Raw genomic sequence first — 20137 nt, 5'->3', positions numbered from 1 at the left:
ATGTGACAGTAAAATAACAAATGAAACCCTATGGACAAATATACACCTAGTTTTACTAACAATTGTAAATGAAAAAAAAAAGATTTGTTTTGTGTCATGCAATTATTGGTGATTTTTTTTTATAACATCAATGTTTTGAACATCATTTGTCTGGGACAGACAGTACAGCAGGAAGCCAGTATCATAACTACTGTTCTAATAGGTTGAAAGTGTCTCACGTGCATGGTGTGCATTCTGTCTGTCCAACCTGTAAAAACAAACATTATTTTAACACAGTCAAAACCAAATGTTCTAAGCAGCATATTTTACTTTACCTTATAAATGGACAAATGTTTAATGCTACTCCTCAGGTCTCTGACTACTGTAACCTGTCTCATCTTTTTAAACATATTCTAGATGTTGATCATATCAGAAGTGATTTTTATACAGATGGTTTGAGTGTACAGCTCAACCCAATAGCAGGGCTCTGAGCTACATTTAGCCAGGTATTTGTATTTTTGTGGCTTTCCAGATGAGTACATGCAGTTGTCAAATAGTCAAAATGAACTGTAAAATCTAAGGTGATAAATGCAGAGGCAGGTCAACAAACAAACTTGTGTGTTCTTACTGTACTGGTATTGTGGTGTAATTTAACCCTATCGATGAACAAAAAGTACAACCAAGACATACTTTTGATAAAAAAAAATAGCTTCATATTTCTTATACAAACAAATATATAATGGAAGAAAAAGTCAGTATTTGGGGGTATTTCATTTTTATTTGAGGTGCAACTTTCTAGTGCAAATTGAACGTCACATTTGTGATGTGCTGAGGAACATGCACAAAAAAAACATCAACATACTTCTGCTGGGACCATTTGCTTCCATTATTGTTGAGTCGAGCACTCCAGTTGCACTAAGAGCAAATCCATACACTTGCCTGTACAAAAGACATAAAACAAAGAAACAAAAACAGAACAGAAAATAAAACAGTAAAACAGTCAAGGATCTTTAGAGCGAGTCGCCTTTAAGGAGAGTTCACATACAGTACAAGGCTGTGTGTCATTGCAGGAGAGACAGCATCTTTGTGTCGAGGTAAAATTGTCCTCTTCTGGTGCCACCCTGAGTAATGACATCACAGGTAGTTTACAACCTGGCTAAACCATAGATATATATATATATTTATATATATTTATATGTATTAATTTATTTATATATCTATATATTTATATGTACAAAAAATATGAAAACATGAACTAAAAAAACTTTTTTTATATATGTATCTATGGTTGGACACCAGGCACTTGGCAGATTTAAATTGTATATGTACAAATAAGGACGACACTAAGAACAGCAATGTCCTACTTTTACCTGTTATGCATCTGCTGTTAGCGCTAGGACAATTAACACAATATCAATAAAAGCACGAGACATTAAACAATCCCAAACGTATTCTCTTCCTCTTTAAAAATAAAATAAAAAAAAAAACATGGACGCCCTGCTCAAATGTTTAATGCTCTGGTCAATGGGATGATGGGATTATTAAGACACATGATTTCTGTTTATTTTTACTAAATTTTTTCAGTAACACTCAGAGACATCTTTCCTTATGTGTCCCGCTTGGTTTGCACATTGTATATTAGTCTAGTGTCAACGAAAAGTGCAAAAAACAAAAAAACAAAACAAAAAAAGTTGTGTGCAGAAATAACAGCGCTGGTTTGGAGATGCTGGGGAGGGTCAAATATGATGGCACAAGTTGCGAGACAATGAGGATATTAAAACAAAAACAAAACGAAAAAGAAAAAAAGAAAGACGCTGCTGACAAGCTCCCCATTGTCGGCGTAGCCTTTTTTTGTTACTGCACAAATGCTGGATTCTTGTCAGCTCCACCCCTTTACCAGGGCATCATCATAACGAACAGCATGACGAGGATTGTCTGAAGCAGGTTCATCGAAACGGGACTGAGCGCAGACACCAGTGCAACTCTGTCAGTTAAATAAAGTGTGCAAGAAAAGAAAAGTCGTGTCCTTGAGACAGTGGAATAGTCTGTTCACAGTATGGCAAGACTCCTTCGTCTTCCTCCTCCTTATCTTCTTTCTCCCATCTCCTCTATCTGTCATGGTGGAGGAACTGTCTGGGTTTGGGACTTTCTGGACTATGCAGACGAGCTGGAGATCTGCGAGGAGGAGAGGACTTGTGTTGGTCCAGCCGGGACCGGGGCTGGAGGCTGGCCTGTGCCAGTCGGGGAGCCACCGGTCTGAACCTGGGCCTGGAATTGGGCCATCTGCTCGGGGCTGGCCAGGTTCTTGAGGAGGTTGTTCTCCTGCTCCAACTGAGAGTTACGCTCGATGAGCTCTTTGATCTGCTCCTTCAGCACCTCCACCTCCTCACGTACGGCATACATTAAGTGGCTCTTCACCAAGTCCTGACGATGGGAGAGAGAGAGGACAACCCAAAGATGAATCAAAATAAAGGGTTCAGAAGGTGGGAGAGGTGGGGGGCATTCAAAGTAAAGTGACCTTTTTTCTTTTGTGTTTCCAAAACACTTTTCGCTGGATAATAAACCTAATGTAATATAAAATAATGCCACTTAATTGATGGCAGCAGTTGTTAGAAGCTAAAGATTTAAAAATCAGGTGATGGTTAGGTTCACAACAGAAGACTAATGGTATAAATGTAGAACTTTTAGGAATAATTCAGGACAAAATGTACATTTTTGCATTGATATTAAAAAAAATATTATTATATTAATACATGTATTACTCAGACAGAAAATCAAATGATTCATTGGGTGTGACGCCAAACGGATCCGTTTTTCAGTTTTTAGGTAAAGAAGGTGGAACAACTGTCGGTTTCAGTTTTCTCTATGTTAAAAATATACTTTGTTTTTCAAAGCCCAATATATTGATTATTATATCTTTAACAATGCAAATTTGTGTTAATATCCATCAGTTTGATTGTCTTTGTTTGGACTCCTAGTGCCGCCCAAAACGACGAGCATCGAAAAACAAAGAATTGACCTAGAAATAAGCTGCTGCACTGACATGTGGTAGTTTACTGCTAAGCTGAACGAGTGTCCTAAATCACTCCACAGCGCATCATGGAGTCATTGAGCTTGTGTGAGGAAAATAGGACCACACAGACGCACCCACGATGTCGCGCACACACACACACATGCATTTTCTTCCTAATGCTCAGTAAAGCAGCTTTATGAGGGACGATGATGATGTGATTTATCGGCCTGCTGCTGAATTTGTTGGGATTTGTGTTTAATAATCTCAGCATCCTCTCTTCTCTAGATCCACTCCTCATCCTTCTTCACCTTTTTTTTCCTCCTCCCCATCTGGGGAACAAAATGTCCCTGCACCAGAGTGGGAGGAGCCAATCACAGGCCGAGTTATTTATACTGAGCCAAAAGGGGAGGCTGGCGCTCGCCTAGCAACTCCTGACACAATGGGGGAGAGCGGGTGAGGGACTGCACATGTATGTAAGAAAGGGCGGGAGAGAAATTGCATGTGAACCTCCGCCTGGCCCAGTTGGAGTTGCCAACAGGCCTGAGGTCATCAGTCCAAATGGTGACAGTGCAGGAAGCAGGAGGCTTTGATGATCTCACATACAGCAGGTGTACATGGATGTGTGTGGTATATTAGTATATGGGACTAGGACTTTTAAATCACAAACACATTTCATTATCATAATATCTAAAAATAAAACTTTTTACACATATCTTTCAATACGTTACATGTGAGGTGTCATTAGCAAGTTCAGCTTATTCTGCTCCTACAATTTTATGTGTACATAATAAGTGTGCTATAAAAGCTGAGAGAAAATACATTTATTTACTTGTTCAAGCTGTTTAGAGTCCATATTATCAACCTGACATGTTCTGTTTACTGTAGGTAATTGTTTAAATATTATTTTGAATGACCAATAAGATAGATTGATAGATAGATACTTTAATAATATATTTGCAGTTCTGTTGTATATTTAACACTTTTGTTCCTGTGCAATAACAATATGGATTTTTTTCTATTTCTGAGACAATTTCATTTTCATATACATTAGTTAGTTAGTCATTAGATTTGAAACACATACTGAAACAGTAATTGTCTCAAACTCAATGAAGGGTTCATTCATCCTCGAAATCATCTTCATTTAATAAACCTGGATTTCTCTTTTCTACAGTTTTAAGTCTCAGGAGAAAACACTTACATGACAAAACATGCATGTTATAACCTGAGACGGTGCAGATAATGTGGCAGAAAAAGTCGGCAGCATCTTACCATGGCCTGCTCGATCTTGTTGTCGATGGCCACCACACTTGCACCCGACGAGCTGAAGGACAAGAAAGGAGACAGAAATGAGCTAAGATGGTTGGGCTTTTGGATGCTGCTGCAACCTCAGCTGAATACCGCAGTGTGTGTGTCTGTGTGTGTGTCTGTGCATGTGTGTAATTGAAATGAATGGGGAAGTGTTGCCATGGAGGGCAAATGCAGATAAATAACAAAGATAAGGAATAGAATGTGGAAAAAATGGCTATTAAAAAGTTTGTTAGTTGACATGAAAATCACAGGAAATTAAAATGGAAAATGATCGAGGACATAAGGGTGGTTGAGAGAGCGGGTTTGGGTTTTAATGGTGGACTACCACCACTGTCCACAGAAAAGCCCTGTGTCGTTTACCTATTGTCGAGCCGGACTGATGCGCTCTCCTTTGCAAGCACAGAGGACAGAAACGATATGGAGAAATTCCTCAGCTGACAAACGCTAAGGTCCATCGCCACTGTGTAACACTGAGAATTCATGCTATCCCGTCCATTAACACACTAGAGGAGCCTTGACGGCTGCGCACACCCGGAATTCAGCCGCAGAACAGTCCAGAATCACATCGTTGTTGACGGCTTAAAGTCCGATCTACTGCTCCATGAGAGCGAGCGCAGCAGCCGCGGGACAGTGCGCACAAAGACTGAGAGGAGACTCCGTTTGAGCGGCCTCCTCTCTGCTCACTGAATGGAGGACAAAAAATGCACAGCACCCACTGCCGTCTGATTGGCCGACAGTAGACTCATTGGCATAATGCATGCAAAATGAAAAAAAAGCTCCACAGCGACGCTGATTGGAGGAGACGTCTCTATAATTTTGTTACTCCGCACTATCTGTGCAGTAACTTCATCAAAACACCGCATCCGAAACCGCGGTCCACATCACGTAGGTCAACATTTGGGTTTTCATAACATACTTATTATTTATTATACATATTTTATAATTGTGCTGTACATTCGAATCACTAGAAAAACATTCATTCTTATCCTATTTTTTGTTTTTATTTTTGATCAGATGTGTTAATAAAGGATACTGCAGTCACACACATAAAATCAACAATCATTAACTTAATTCAATGCACTTCAAATTTGGTTTTATATCAACTGCATCATGTTTTTTTGACATGTTTATCTGACCCACCATGATGACCAGTATGAGAATATTGTCTTGTATAAAAACAGAACCATGATTCAAAAGGTTAGGAGAAACCAAAATATAAATATGGGAAAATTTGGCAGCAGCCCTTAAATGAGCACACCAACATAAACTTTCAATTCCCCAATAAAAATATCTACAATTTATTTATATTTAAAATGCTTTGCATTTTTAAATATAAGAATATTGTTCAAAGTTAAAATATATTGTATTGTAAACAAATGTTTATTGTCCTAATCTCACTTGTTAATTTAGCAGGAGTCTAATGAATGAATAAAAATATGAAAAGTAGTTAAGAACCCAAAGCTTTGTTATGGGAGAATGTCTCCACCTATCTGTTATATTAAGTATTAAAAGCTATCCCACAACCTTACAAGATGCCAAACCTGTAGCTCCTACAAAAGCACTCTGTGATTTAAGTGAACTTAATCAATAGCCCCAGGTTTGACCCCGAGGAAAACTGCCGACCTTAGCACTGACCACCTGCCACTTGTAAAAGGACAAAAACAATTCAAATGCAGGGAGGGTCAATAAAAGAAAATGGGGTCAGGTGACAGAGACAGTGGGGGATGAGCCCAGATCAGACAGTCTGACGTGGGAACAAAGTGTACTTCACAGTACAGTGTTGTCAGACCCTTTTCCCCACGTCCCTCTCTATACTGATGATAGGGTGTGTTCCAATATGTATATGGTTTATATACATATATGGGTTTTTTTTTTATGATTCTGTGATGTGCCGTGCAGTTATTGACCAATCACACTTTATACAGTTGTTATTTTGGAATCAACTTGATTTATTGACAAGTTTACTGCTACTTTCAGTCACTTGTACCTCCTTTTTCATTATTTGGTTTGATTGGACACTTGAAAATCAGATCAATAAAATAATTGTCAAAAAACTGCATTTTTAAGAAATTTCACTGTCATAAATGAGAGTTGACATTTTAGGATTTCACTGGACAATGGGGTAGACTTGTGTGAATACTTTGTTAATCCAGACTTAAAAGTAACATTTTTCTTTTGGTATCACTGCAGGAACTATTGGTGTTCTTATGTACCTACTGTGAAAAGATAAATATTTATAGTGTATCTCATCAGACAAAGAAAAACCTATATAGACCAACTGATAGGTTGAGGGGATTGCAACATGTTGCCTACCTAGGATACGTACTAATGAAGGCTTTTGTTTTGCTCTAAATGTTGATAAAGGCCATTTTAAAAGCAACACCAAACAGCTATAGCTGAAACGGCATCCTCAAATTTACATTAATTCAAGTGTGACATTGTGTGTAGGGGTGGGAACATGATGTCCTAGAACACACTGAACACCTGTGCAGCAGTTGAATGTGCTGAGGTGATGAACCCTGACACTTTGTTGCAAGCTGAGACATGCACCAGTTTGTTCTTCAAGAGAAACCACTTTCCAAAGTTTCACCAACTACCACAATCACAACACGTCAGGCACGTCATCTGGATCCACCCGCACTGTGCCACCAGGTTTCTACTATTGACGTGGCCCCTACTGTGGCAACACCACCCTCTTTTTCAACTCCCTGACAACAGGACAGGCATCATTACCTTTTGAGATGATTCTCCAGCTCCCAAAACATCAGCTTTAGGGCCATGGTGGTCCTGCCCTGCCGTCCACCGGCCAGCCCCTTCTCTCTCATTGATGTTCACCCTACTAAAGACCCGCCAAAAAACAAACAACCACCACAACTGCACCTCTTCTGTCCTCCTGACCTGTGCCCTCTAGCCCAGACCCCCCCGCTGCTGCGGTGGAGCTTCGTAGTGGAGTCTGATCAACAATGGGAACCAGGATGGAGAGGAATGTGGTATAGGGACAGAAGAAGGAGTGCATGTGTGTCTAGCGCGAACGCGATTGTGTACATGAAGTCTTCCTGTGTGCCCCATAACAAGCCCGAATCACGTATACGTTCACTGACGACTGGGCACAGTGATGGGCGATAGGATGGCGCGCAGTGATGTCACTGCATAAGGAGTCAAGTCACCTCCCCTTCTGCTCTTACGTAAACTGTCAGCAGAGATTAATGTGATCCGTCCAATAGGATGAGCTACTTCTGACCACATACCCTGTGAGCGACCTCGCGGTCTTCATAAGCTGCCCGTTTGCAACTTTTTTCTTTGTTTTATCATGTCATTATTCTCATACGAAAACAACCGATCATTCTACTGCATCCGTCACGTTTCTCCACACGCCACCAAGAAGATAACTCGGGGAAAAATCATGTCTTTGGCCGAGTCTGTCACTTCACATCAGTGTACATCAGTGCACACTGATCATGGGCTGAAAACACAGCATGGCTTTGGACCTGATCATGGCTCACATGTACTAGCATGCTGTAAAAGGAAAAAGTACACTCTCAGACAGAGCAGTGCAGACAGATGAGATGGTAGACTAAGAAAACAACTATCAAACCCAACAGGGGAAGAGTAATGAATATTAGAGTTTTATGAGGGAATTCGGTTGAGCGCTCAAATTCAACTAATTAACCTCATTAGGCTTAAGGTCACATCTGCTGTCCTTTCTTGAAATGGGACAAATGAATCCAAGTAAACTTTCTCTAGCGAGACAAAACACGAGTGCTGAAGCGCTCTAAAGTTTACGTAACGACCTGGTTTGGATACACCAACGTGTGGCTGTACATCGTGTACCAGGTTTCGGGATCACTGTGCGCATGCTCACTTAGAACAAAAGACTTGAAACTGGTCTGAGGAAAGATGTCGCTGAGGAGACATCAGCCAGCCACTGATGGCGTTGCAGACTTGGCTCAGCCAATAAAATCACAGCAAAGTTAGACTACATGAAATGCTCTCATTCATTATGTATCCCTCACAAAGCTGGTGACATGGACAGAAGGGCTGACCCATATATTACCCACGTTCCACGTTAAGCCTATAGTACTTGATACTTACATAACACAACACACAGTTTTGAGGAATGTATAGATATAATACAGTTAAAACTCTGAGAGAAAAAAGTTAATCTTAAGTTAACCTGAGAACCATCCCATGTCTGTATGTTTTTGATTTTGCTGACATTTTACAATTCTACAAAATGGATGTTGCACTCGTCATGATTTTTCCCCCCAGACAGTGAAAGGATCCAGTAGGTGGCGAAAGTCCAACCCAAATCATCTCCCAGATGTTTTATTGAATTGTCCCCCTTAAGGTCAATGAATACTGGACAATGATGCATCCAGCAACATCAGCCATCACATTGCTGTATAGATGCAGCTAAAACCCTATTAAAATATTATATGACTGGACAGAGTAGCAAAACAATAGATTTAAAATGACTTAAAATGGGGATGGTCACTAATGTGTAATAATAATAATTCAGGTCACACCAATTACAACAATTATTTTCCTGATTGTTAAAAAAGTACAAAGTCTGTCATTGCCTGTATATATAGTTCATGAATGCAGATAAAACAGCATAGGAACTGGCAGGGACAGAAAAGCAGAATTGATAGAACAAAAATTATTTGCAATCACTAAAAAGTTGAATGAGTCCGAAGAATAATTCATATTCAGTACACGCCTACTAACTGTTGCAGAAAAGGTGTCCGTTATAATGTTATGATTTTGATATGCATTTAATTTGATTACATTTATGTTTATGTAGAGATTTACTGAAACATTAAGACTTAAAGAAGCCCTCCAAGATTGAAATGCTACTGTATAAAGAAAATACTGCTATTAAAAAGTCACCATGTTTGTTTAAAGTATGTTAAAAAATGGTATTGCACTGTACATTTAAAACTAACTTTAAAATGGAGCGTGTAATACAAGTCACAAGTGACAATGCAATTAATCTCAACTAACATTTTTAATCATTTCCTAGCATTATTAAATATATAATATTAAATCCAGACACGCCATGAACTCTGCTAGAAAGCCAGTGCTTGGCTGCTTTGGTCCCTTTCAATCTTTTATTCATCTGTCATCAGGAAGAGTATATATTTATCACAAAAATAATTGATAATTACAACCAATTAAAATGTATAATATTCTTGCTATATTCTACATCTGGTTGTTTCAGAAAAGTGAAAAAAAAATGGATAGCACTAGCAGTAATGTAAAGTCCTTCTGCTGAGATTTGTGTAAAAGCGTACTTCATCCTTCCTTTTCCTCCTCTTCCTCCACATGCTGCTGCCCATTACCTCCCTCTACAGATATTCTCTCTGAGTGAAGTGTGCAGCTGAGTGTAAGTAATGTTTCTGCCTCACCTCATTGTGTGGTTTTGAATTAAGGCAGAGGCGCTCTCACTACGGCTGCAGTGTGAGATTCCGAAAAAAAATCTGCAATAATGTCTGAAACTTCAAAGGAGATGCAAGAGGGGCTTTATACAACAGGGTTCTAACAGGCACCTGGGCATATGAATGATGACATGGAAGTACAAATGTGAGAATAGTGCAAAAGGAAGCCATCAGCATAGAGTACATGACAAAAGTAGACACTTATTTCTGGCATTTGTTTACATACGACATTTCTCACGTTTCTTTCCAAATTTGACTCAGATCTATTTTTCAAAAGAGATGAGGAGTCAGTTGTGCATTGTATGTGTGTGTATAGCTTTGTTGCAGACTGGCAGGATCTGGTTTGAGAGGCTTGCAGGCAAAGCAGGCAGTCAGAGAAAACAGACATCGCCTTCTTGTTTCAGTGACTTGTGCATTTGCAAGAATTATCATTTGGACATCATCAAACATTCTGATATTTTTTTAACTCAGCTACTTGGAGGTTTACACTTGGCTCTGTTCAACTTTTATAAAAGGACTGCAAAATATTAATAGACATATTTATGTATCTTTCATTTTAATACAAGCCCCAAACCTTCCTCATCCCTTGCTCTTAATAACACGTTCCCTGTTGGCATGACATCATTTTAACCAACTTCAATGCTTAATCTAAACAAAAAAACAGTTTTGTTCTATGGCAACATACCATGATTAAGAATATAGACTAATGCAATGTTAATGGTTTAATAGCATCAGGTTTCATTAAAAAACTAACAGTTTCAAGGTTAATCTGGTAAATATTTACTGATAAATGTCATCCTTTAAAAACTTTATATTGTATTAATGTTGTCTCTTCTGAAACCAGCATTCCTTGTCCTGTCCTTTTCAGAGGTTCACAAGCCTCTGCTGCACAAGCTTCTGTCAAGTTTCTATACATCGTCTACGGTAATACTATGCAAATTACCAAATGTTCCAGACGTGATTCCTTTCCTTGCATTGTGTTACCAATGATAAGATGACATTCCATGTCAGATATTGTGGTACTCTGGTACCCATCAGATATATCAGATATATCAGATATTGTGGTACTCTGGTACCCATCAACTGCATCCCTTTTTGTATAATGTTAATGTGGATGATCACAATTTTATGTTACAAGTCCAAACCCTACAAACACCCACAAACATCTAAACACCCACTCAGATCTGGTGTGTTCATGGAACTGTAGTGCAGCTGTTCATCAGACTGCAGAAAACTCGGCACTGCACGCAAAGCCTTACATAACCAACTACTGTACCATTTGAACCATGAAAGGGAGCGTGTGGGAGACACAGAGAGTCAGATAGCGAGGGAGACTCCGTCTGAAAATATCAACCAGCTAAGTAACAGTGCACATTCCATATTCTGATTGATGAGGTGTTGCTGTGACATTTTAACTCCAACTGTTGTCCAATGCACAATGTGAAAGTCAAAAACTATTTTACACAAAAATAATTTAAATCATATTTACATGTATATTAGTCTTTTAGAACATGTAAGATGGTTGGGTTATGAGCTAGGGCCTCATTGTGATTTATACTTCTAAATACAAAATATTAACATCTTGAAATCAGGAGGTTGAATTATTGCGACTTATAAGGTGTAGAGCTGCAACTAAATTGCCCACGAGAAGAAAGGACATAGCGTAGTGTTAGCCAAGTCTGGCATAGCTTGGTGTAGACTAATCTACAATAAACATCTAGAAAACAATTAAAAAATTAATTAATTAAAAAAAAATTAAGTAATTATAATATTCCTGTAAGCAAATGCAGTCATAACATTTTCAAATGTAGAAGCTACATCATCGAGAGCCCTGGTTCCATGCAGGCCCTCGTGCTCAGCAGTGCCAGAGCCGAGGCAGCGACTATCTGTGTGCAAAAATTAAAACTCTTCTCGGCCCTTGTGTCCTACAATGCAAAGAGGGTTCAGATGTGTTTGTGATGATGTGTTGTTCTTAAGAAGTAGAAAATTAGATTTGTATGAAATGTAAATGTTGTACCAACATGCTAAAATCTTGAGACTGGTCTTTTAAATGCATGCTACGCACCACCATCAGGCCAAGAATGGGGAGACACAGGCGGGGTATGACAAACATTAAATGCCACAATAACTGAATATAATTACATATCAACTTCAGTTGTATTATTTATGTAGTATTTAGTAGTATTTTTATGCTTTGACATTTAGCTGATAATGTGTAATTTGTTGAAAGAAGTAGGCCTCAACGCAAAACTGTCTGTAAGGATCCTTTGTAATAGCTATTTAATAAATGTTGGAGCATTTCAACTCGTATGCAAGATTTTGGACAATGTTGCAATGCAATAATTTTAATCCCCCTGACAAATGGCCAATTTATTGTCATGCCGTCTCAGCACTAGCTTTTGCTCAAAAACCTCCACGCGATATTCACTTCCCACAACTACAGTGTCTCACTACAAGGCTCAAAATAAATAATACTAAGTCTTTGTACATGTACATTTGTACACCCACAGTAATCACTCCGTTGTGTGTCATAGTATACACGTAAAATTATGATTCAACAGGCCCTACCCGCAGGTCCCCGTTTAATCCATTCTATAAATTAATATAAACATTACACAACCTAAATGACACACCCACAACGTGAAATATCACAGCAAGTAAGGCTCTTGGCTCCTGGTCACATGGAAGAGCATGGTGATTCTTCATTTGATTGTTTACACAAAGAGAAGAGAGACAGTCAGTTCTCAGGTTTTCCAGCACAGAGTGAACTCCTCAGCGTGGAGAAAACTTGTTCGAGGCTCCCTACAGTGTTCAGACTTCATGTGGTGATGTGAATGTGTTCAAACAGTAGCATGCGTCCAGAGTGAGAAAGCAAACAATGGGAACTACTTTTACGCAGAATTTCTATGATTCGTTCTTTATGAGAAACATCACCGCAGGCAAAGATAAACAGTTGTCAGAGGAGAGGTCAGGTTATTGTGTATGAGAGTGCAGGAGAGAAAACTAATGGACAGATGGCTAGTAGTATTTAAAACAACCACATAAGCTACTCAGTTACTCAGTTTCTTTAAGGTTGGAATGGTACACAAATTGGTTAAAGAAATAATTAAATCAATAAAATACTTAAAAACAAAACAGACAAAAAACAATTATTAAAAATTAAAAATAAAATAAATTAAAATATGGCTTGACCATAAAGTCAGCTTAATACAACGACTTATTTCTCTGACCTTAGATGTTTTACTAAACCACTTGAGAAAAAGAGAACAGGAAAATCTTTAGCACAAGTTGACCAGACAGAGTTATTAGTGAAATCAACCACTTAATAAATAACTATTTTGATATTCTACTCAGTTAATTGAACCCCCTTGGTTTGTGAACAACACTGTTTTTGGAGACATCTCAATGGCTGCTTTAAGCTTTCGCTTAGTCTCTTGGACTTTACGCACAGACACTCTCTGTATTTAGAATGCCTTTGCCTTTCTGCAATAACTTTGCAATCCCATGTTGGGAACCATTGCACTATGACATTACAGTATGACAGTGAGCAGACATGAAACCCATGAGAAGTTCCAGCCCACAGTGAGTGACCTGTGCTCCCACTACTGTAACACATCAAGGTGTTACCCACAATAACAGTGGATTATGGACTAGCAGTGAATTAATGTAGACACTTGAGCACAATTCCTGCAAAAAAAGCTGCAGGTGTGTGAGCTTGTATGGACTTTGGCTTTGAAAATAAGGATTAGACATATCATATTTCTTTCCTGTCATCAAGCCTGAGCACAAGTACAGAATTTCACTGCAAGGGAGAGCCAGAGGCTGAATTTATGTGACAGAAAATAACAGAGGACAAAATAAAGGTATAGGGAATTGTCCCAGAATTAGTAATAATGGCACAAAGAAATCAGACCAGAAAAGCTGCCTTTCGTTTTTTCCACATCTTGTCTTTCTTCATGGTTTTCCCTCTGGGGAAGAAAGAAGATCTGTACAATTAAAAGCCTCCATCTGCTGCGAGAACCTGCCATTTCACAGCTCACACACATGCCAGTGCCAATAAACTGCCCCAACACATGAACTTGTAAACACACTTTGAAGCGAGAAAAACAGGCCGACATGCACGGACACAAATTACGGTTTCTATGGTCTGTGACTAACCACACGACTCTTCAATGTGCGAAGGACGCCACTGAATAAACGTGACACACTATTAACCTAAAACTTAAACCTAAAATTTACAGTACAAACACTAGCTGCCAAATACAGGGCTCAAGATCTTTACACAAAATAATAACGACTGACTCAAAAAACACAGCATGGCTTAAAATCAGAGCTTTTAAAAATCCAAAAGTTGATATTCCTTTTATACCATTTTTTGCACCACCCAAACCTGAAACATGAAAACCCACTACTTGAGAAAAGTCTGTTTGATCTTTTCAGTTTAACTATTTCTCACAGCAGGTTTAAAATGCATTTGTTTTTTAATCAAAACACCAAAACTACTTAATTTGTCATTAATTACAAATAAAAAGGTTTATATGTTTTTTTTTATTTTACCATTGAGTTATGATTGAACAAAAACAGATAGTGATCCAATTAAATTAATTCACCTCTTCACAGGAGTAGCTAACGATTAACTAAATATTTTTTTATGTATCAGGTAATATGGACAAGTAATGAGGTTTCTTTTTTGGACAGTTTTTGGTTAGTTGTCTAGAACATTATTCGTGAATAGGCCCTGGGACTGTTGTGTAAACCCTAGTACATATGGCATTACATCAGGGCATTAAGGTCTCCTTCAGCTAGCTCATAAACCCATATATCAAAATGATCGCGAATCATTTACATATTACATCATTCATTAAATGTGTGCAGAACATGCAGACTAAGCTGAAAGGCACATCACAGTTTAGCGATTCTCAATGAAATCGAGTTATATAAACAAACAGAGAAAGGATTTATGTACAGAGGCTGCCACCTCGTGGAGGAACGGCAGTACAACAACAAAGGAGGACAAAGCAACCGTTGATACTTGACGGTTTTCTGATGTCACTTTTCATGAACAGAAACATGACTGATGTTCCCCCAGCGTTGATTTAACTGTGGACGGACAGAAGGCCGCACCATAGGTCAAATTAAAAAAAAAACTACCCGAGCTAGCTGTTTATTCCACATTTGCATTAGAGAACTGATCAGGAAACCTCTTTACTCCTGATGAGACTTCACCAGACCATCAGTTTTCTTACTGTCTCTATGATACAAGCATTTGATTGGATTGTCACAAATCATCAAAGTAATAAAAAGTATCACTAGTTTGGTGCACATTTAAGAAGTCAATAACCTCCAAAGAACATGGTTTATCATTTCTGTTTTGTTTTTGTGAAATGTTTTAGTTCAAATGGAGTGTTTTCAAACCTGCTCAGAGATATCGATAGATATATATTCTTGTTCAACTCAAATGTCTTTACAACTATATATACACAGAGGCAGGAGAGGGAACAGCCTACTGTACGCGCCAAGCTTTTAGTAACAACAAATCATAAATCTTGAGGCAAAACCTGTATAACTACAGTCAGTGCTTGACAGGCAGGTTGTTCTCACAAAAACAAACTTGTAAACCACAATGACTGAGGCAGCACATGAAAGCACCTTGGCTGACACGTAAATAGCCGCTGACAAAATCTGACAAGATTGAGCCTTTGAAAATGACTTAATATGTGATCTTAGCAGATATTCGTTGAAGGACAGAGGTGTATATGCAGAGATAAATAATGAATGTATTAAACCTCAGATCTTGCTACTATAGTTACTGTCAAACAGATGTGGTAAAACAACAATCATCAAAAACAAGAAGGCGAAATAAACATGTGTGACTTATCGTCTGGTTCTAATAAATAGTGTCAGAAACATAAAAACATAAAACAGGATACAAGTCAAATAAGGAGACCTGCCTTTTCAGTACGGCCCTGTGAGCTTAATACGGCAGTAAAACATAACACAAGTTATATAATGCGGTCAAGTAATAACAATGAGAACAGAATCACAGTAGGTTTTATGGCCACACAGGCTAGGGTGCACATATTAACTGCCCTATAAAAACCATAACTGCTGTGGATTAGCACTTTGGGAGCCTTTCACCGTCACATACTGTACTGTATATGATACCACTCCAGTAAATGGACATATCTGCCCACAATGTTTGATGGATCAATCTAACACAGGGAGTTAAAATGACTTAATGAAAGCACCCATTACTTTCACTGTTCAGAACACAGAGCATGTGAAAGGAAATAAGCGAGCACAGACACACCCTCAAATCAGGGTTTTCCCACAACATACCTGTGGTCATGCACAAAAGACAGACCTGTGCTGGTGGAAGGGCTCTTCATCATCTTGACATTTTAAACATGAGACTTTTAAACAAAGAACAAAACTGAGGGAGGACTTGATAGGGTCGTGTTTTTGGAGACTAGCAACAATCTCTACCACTAATCAATCCTAGAGGCACGTTTTGTTGAGCTGTACACCTCCAACAACAAAGTGCAAAAATCTTAGACCTTATATGTTTTCCAAAGACTTTTATAAAAATGTCTTAAAGTATTCTTAAAGTTATAATGCAAAAATAGAGACAGCCTATGTATCCTTCAATGACTGGTAAGCCAAGATACAATATCCCTGCAGTGTGAAAGAATACAGGTATGTTTGCAATTTAAAACGTCAGAATAAAGCTTCCAAAAGTAAGCAACATTCATATAGGTTCAAATGTAAGGTACTAGTGGAGTGACCACTGTAGCGATCATTTTGACGTAACGAAACATGACAGAGTTAGAAGTGAAAACTTATAAGGACAGAAAAAAAAGTACTGAGCCCTGAAAAATGCGAAAAGGACAGAGAGGAAGGATCACTGTAAAGATTTTGAGAGGATGTGAAAAAAGAAATGCTGTAGTGACAGTAACACAAAGGGGGCAAAATGTAGATGTTTACAAAAAGAGATTCAAGACCACAGATTTAAAAACAAAAATAGAGTAAAGGATGTAGATACCCACAACACAAACAAACAATGACTGTAAGACTATGGCTGCTTGCAAAAAATGCTGACAAATATAATAAATACAGCTCAGTTCAATCTCAACAACAGAAAATACATTTGGTATATGGTTAGTTTTGCCTTAGTAACAACCTAATACTTAGCAATGTGAATGGAACTGTCTCGACTTTTGTAAACACTGCAACTACACAAGATCACAACATAATGTTTTCATTGTCATCCATGAATACTTTTCTGGGGCTCACTACTGTGTTGTATCAGGTATGAGAAAAGAAAAGCCAAGTGGTAACAACAACACTAGAATACTGCTCAGTAAATCAGATTTAGATTAGATTTATGATTTAATGTCATGGAAACACCTTTGAGGAAATAGCTACAAGACTAATAGGAAAATGTCATCATACTTCACATAGATAAATATACACACGCACATATACACATATATAAATATATACACTGGAGATCAAAATTAGAGAACAAGTCATAAAAAATGGAATAAATCTGAAATAATACCATCTTCACTGTTCCACAGTTAAATGACATTTTATTGTGTCTATATCATTGTACTACAACACTTTTTTTCACAAAATGACTAAAGGTATTTCGCAAAAAAAATATTTTCAGAAAATGCACTGATCAAAATTAGAGAACACTTTCAGGTGCCTCCCACTTAATGGTGCTAATCAAGCACATGGTGCTAATTTCCTTGATTATCTGTCAACCCTTATTTAACTGGCATTCTAACTGCTAGTTTCACTGACTTTGCAAGATGGTGGGCCGTTCTAAAGTGACTGAAGGCCTCCGGCAGCAGGTTGTCCAGATGAAAACCAACGGGATGACCCTATCAGCCATAGCAAGACAAGTTGGTCGTTCCAAATCTGTGATTTCAAGAATATTGAATCTTTACAAAACTACAAACTCATTCAAGTCGCCCAAGAAGGCTGGTCGTCCACGAAAGACAGATGCAAGAGAGGACAGGTCACTGCGGAGGATGTCAATGGGTAATCGTTTCCACACTGCAGCTGGAATTGCTCGCCATTTCAGTGCTGAACATGGTAAGGATCTGTCTCGCCATACAGTGTCTCGCCGTTTAACAGCATTTGGACTGAAGGCCCACACTGCAGTGACCAAACCTCTCATTAGCCGAAAAAATCAAAAAGCTAGACTGAGCTTTGCTGAGGAGCATGTTGTGTGGACTGAGGAGAACTGGTCCAGAGTTCACTTCAGTGATGAAAGCAAATTTAATTTATGGGTGCAGGGTCAAACAGGTCAGTGCGTCTGCTGAGTCACCGGCCTACTCGGTGACTCAGCAGCTCCACTGCGTCTTTTCCACCAACTGATATTTGAGGGCAGTTTTTGTACCCCTGTCCTCTGAATGCTTCCTTGAGGACTGAACAAAAGTAATACAGTAAAGTAAAAAATAATGACTGTGGTTACATGAATGTGTTCGTGTGCAGATTTTACTACTGTATTACTATACATTTACTCACCTGTCCTCCTCTCCTTCAGCATGCTGATTCCTGAGGCCTGCAGCTGCAGCAGCCATGAAAGCACTGGCCTCAGCTGACATCCCCATGTGGGCAAGTGTGTCAGCGGCTCCACCACTGGCCCCCAATACCCCCTCTCCACCTGTCGCCCTAACTAGCCTGGGCAGACCGAGCAGCCCTTGGTGCTGGAGCAGCAGCTTTTGGGCATCCTCTAGATGGGAAGATTTTATGGAGCTTTCTCCTCCAGGGACCTGTGTAAAGCCTGCACCTGGGGTAAGAAGAGGTTGAAGGTCAGCTTTAAGTGCAGTCAGAGGCATGTAGGTACTCCCTTGGTTGGATGACATCGGCACTGTAGCGGTAGAGGGCAGCTGGACTGGTTGTGGTTGAGGTACGAGTTGAGATGGGAGGGTCAGTGGCAGTCCTGCGGCAAAGGTTGCTGAAGCAGATGCAGCTGGCTGACCTTGATGCGGGAGCTGCTGACTAATGCCGACAGGTGGCTGAGCTGGGACTCCTGGCACTGGTGCTAGGGCGACTCCTGATGTAAGATGGAGCGGTGGAGGCTGAACCTGAGTCTGAAAAGGAGCAGTGGGCTGGATGAAGTCTGGCTGACGGACACTTCCTTGGCTCATGACCCCTGTATGGAGCTGAGGTAAAGAATAACCTCCCTGGGTTTGAGCTTGGTGAGGATCCACAGCGTAGGGCAACTGCTGAGGTATTAAAGGTGGAGGCTGACTTCCACCAGCTTTTGGTGTTGCTGATAGAACAGATGTCACTGATTTTGGCATGAGAGCTCCACTGGCAACCTCCTGAGGTGATACATAGGTCACAGAATTGGTCTGGGCAAGCCCCAATTGGGGTGGGCTTTGCATGGTTTGAGGACTTGTGAAATCATGGGTAGGCTGTTGATAGGGCTGTAGTGTGTGAGGAGGCTGCACAACAAGTGCACCGGGACTAATCCCAGTACTACCAGCTTCACTTTCTGGTGCCAACTCAGTACTTTTTGGTGCATCAGATGTAGCAGCATGAGAAACCTCTTTTTCATAATACTCAGCACATAACCATCTTCCTTTGCGGAAGGGCTCAGAGTTAGTGTCAAGTTTGACGACCCTAAAACGAGAGCCTGTAGCTGTTTGAGGCTGAGGTTGCTGGCTTTGAGGGTGGGTGCCAGATGTGCCTATGCCTGTTCCTCCTCCAGCAAAACATATTTGACCACTTGCATTAGTGTTAAAAATGTCTACACCTGCACATCTAGGAGAAGGAACTGCAGTACCAGAGCCAGCAGTCATATTAGAGACATTTACTGTGCCCTGGACATTTGCATCACTGACTACTACACCAACAATATGAGCTGCTGCCTGAGTTGTCCCACCTGCAGATGACAGAAGTGTCCTCTGGGATTTGCTAGACCCAACTTTGGATCCCATAGATGGGGTGGAACTGGCCAGGGGTGCAATGGGGAGTGCAGACAAGAGTGGTTCACCACCTCCCAAACTGTCAGACTGGTGATGATGGGATTGAACAATTTGCTGAGAATAATACGGTTGATGATGATGCACACTCCCATTCACTATAGAGATGTGCTGCTGAGACCCTTGAGGGGTGGAATGAGGGTGAATGGGCTCGTTGGGTGACACAGCTCCTGGTGTGTCAGCCCCATGGAGACTGTTCAATGTGTCATCAGAGGAGCTTCTCTCTGGCGCACCTTTGTCAGTAGCTCTTGATATGGAAACCTCTAACAAGTCCGAGGAGGAGAGATCCTCTGTATGAGACTCGTCCATATCATCGTAGCTTTCAGTGTCATCTGCTAAGCTGTTGTTGCCGCTCACGCTGATCTGAGCTGAAGTGACGCTAGTTATTTGAAAAC

General features: G+C 39.8%; 1 protein-coding gene across 2 annotated transcripts in view; it reads right to left on the bottom strand.

Annotated features, from left to right (window-relative positions):
• Positions 1-737: 737 nt before the first annotated feature.
• The window catches only part of zgc:65895 (TSC22 domain family protein 1), a 21154-nt gene continuing 1754 nt past the window's right edge, over positions 738-20137 (bottom strand). The window contains exons 2-4 of one of the 2 annotated variants that reach the window (XM_025062298.1): positions 18277-20137; positions 4262-4313; positions 738-2403 (exon numbers count right to left, since the gene is read on the bottom strand). In XM_025062298.1, coding sequence (XP_024918066.1) covers positions 2134-2403; positions 4262-4313; positions 18277-20137 — 2183 coding nt within the window. In that variant the 3' untranslated portion in view covers positions 738-2133. Of the gene's footprint in view, positions 2404-4261; positions 4314-4660; positions 10758-18276 lie in introns of those variants that run through there. The other variant, XM_008324938.3, reaches the window with a different exon arrangement.

The sequence above is a fragment of the Cynoglossus semilaevis genome, chromosome 14 (assembly GCF_000523025.1).
Source record: "Cynoglossus semilaevis isolate Cse_v1.0 chromosome 14, Cse_v1.0, whole genome shotgun sequence".
Taxonomy (NCBI): Eukaryota; Metazoa; Chordata; class Actinopteri; order Pleuronectiformes; family Cynoglossidae; genus Cynoglossus; species Cynoglossus semilaevis.
This window is presented reverse-complemented; position numbering and strand designations above follow the sequence as displayed.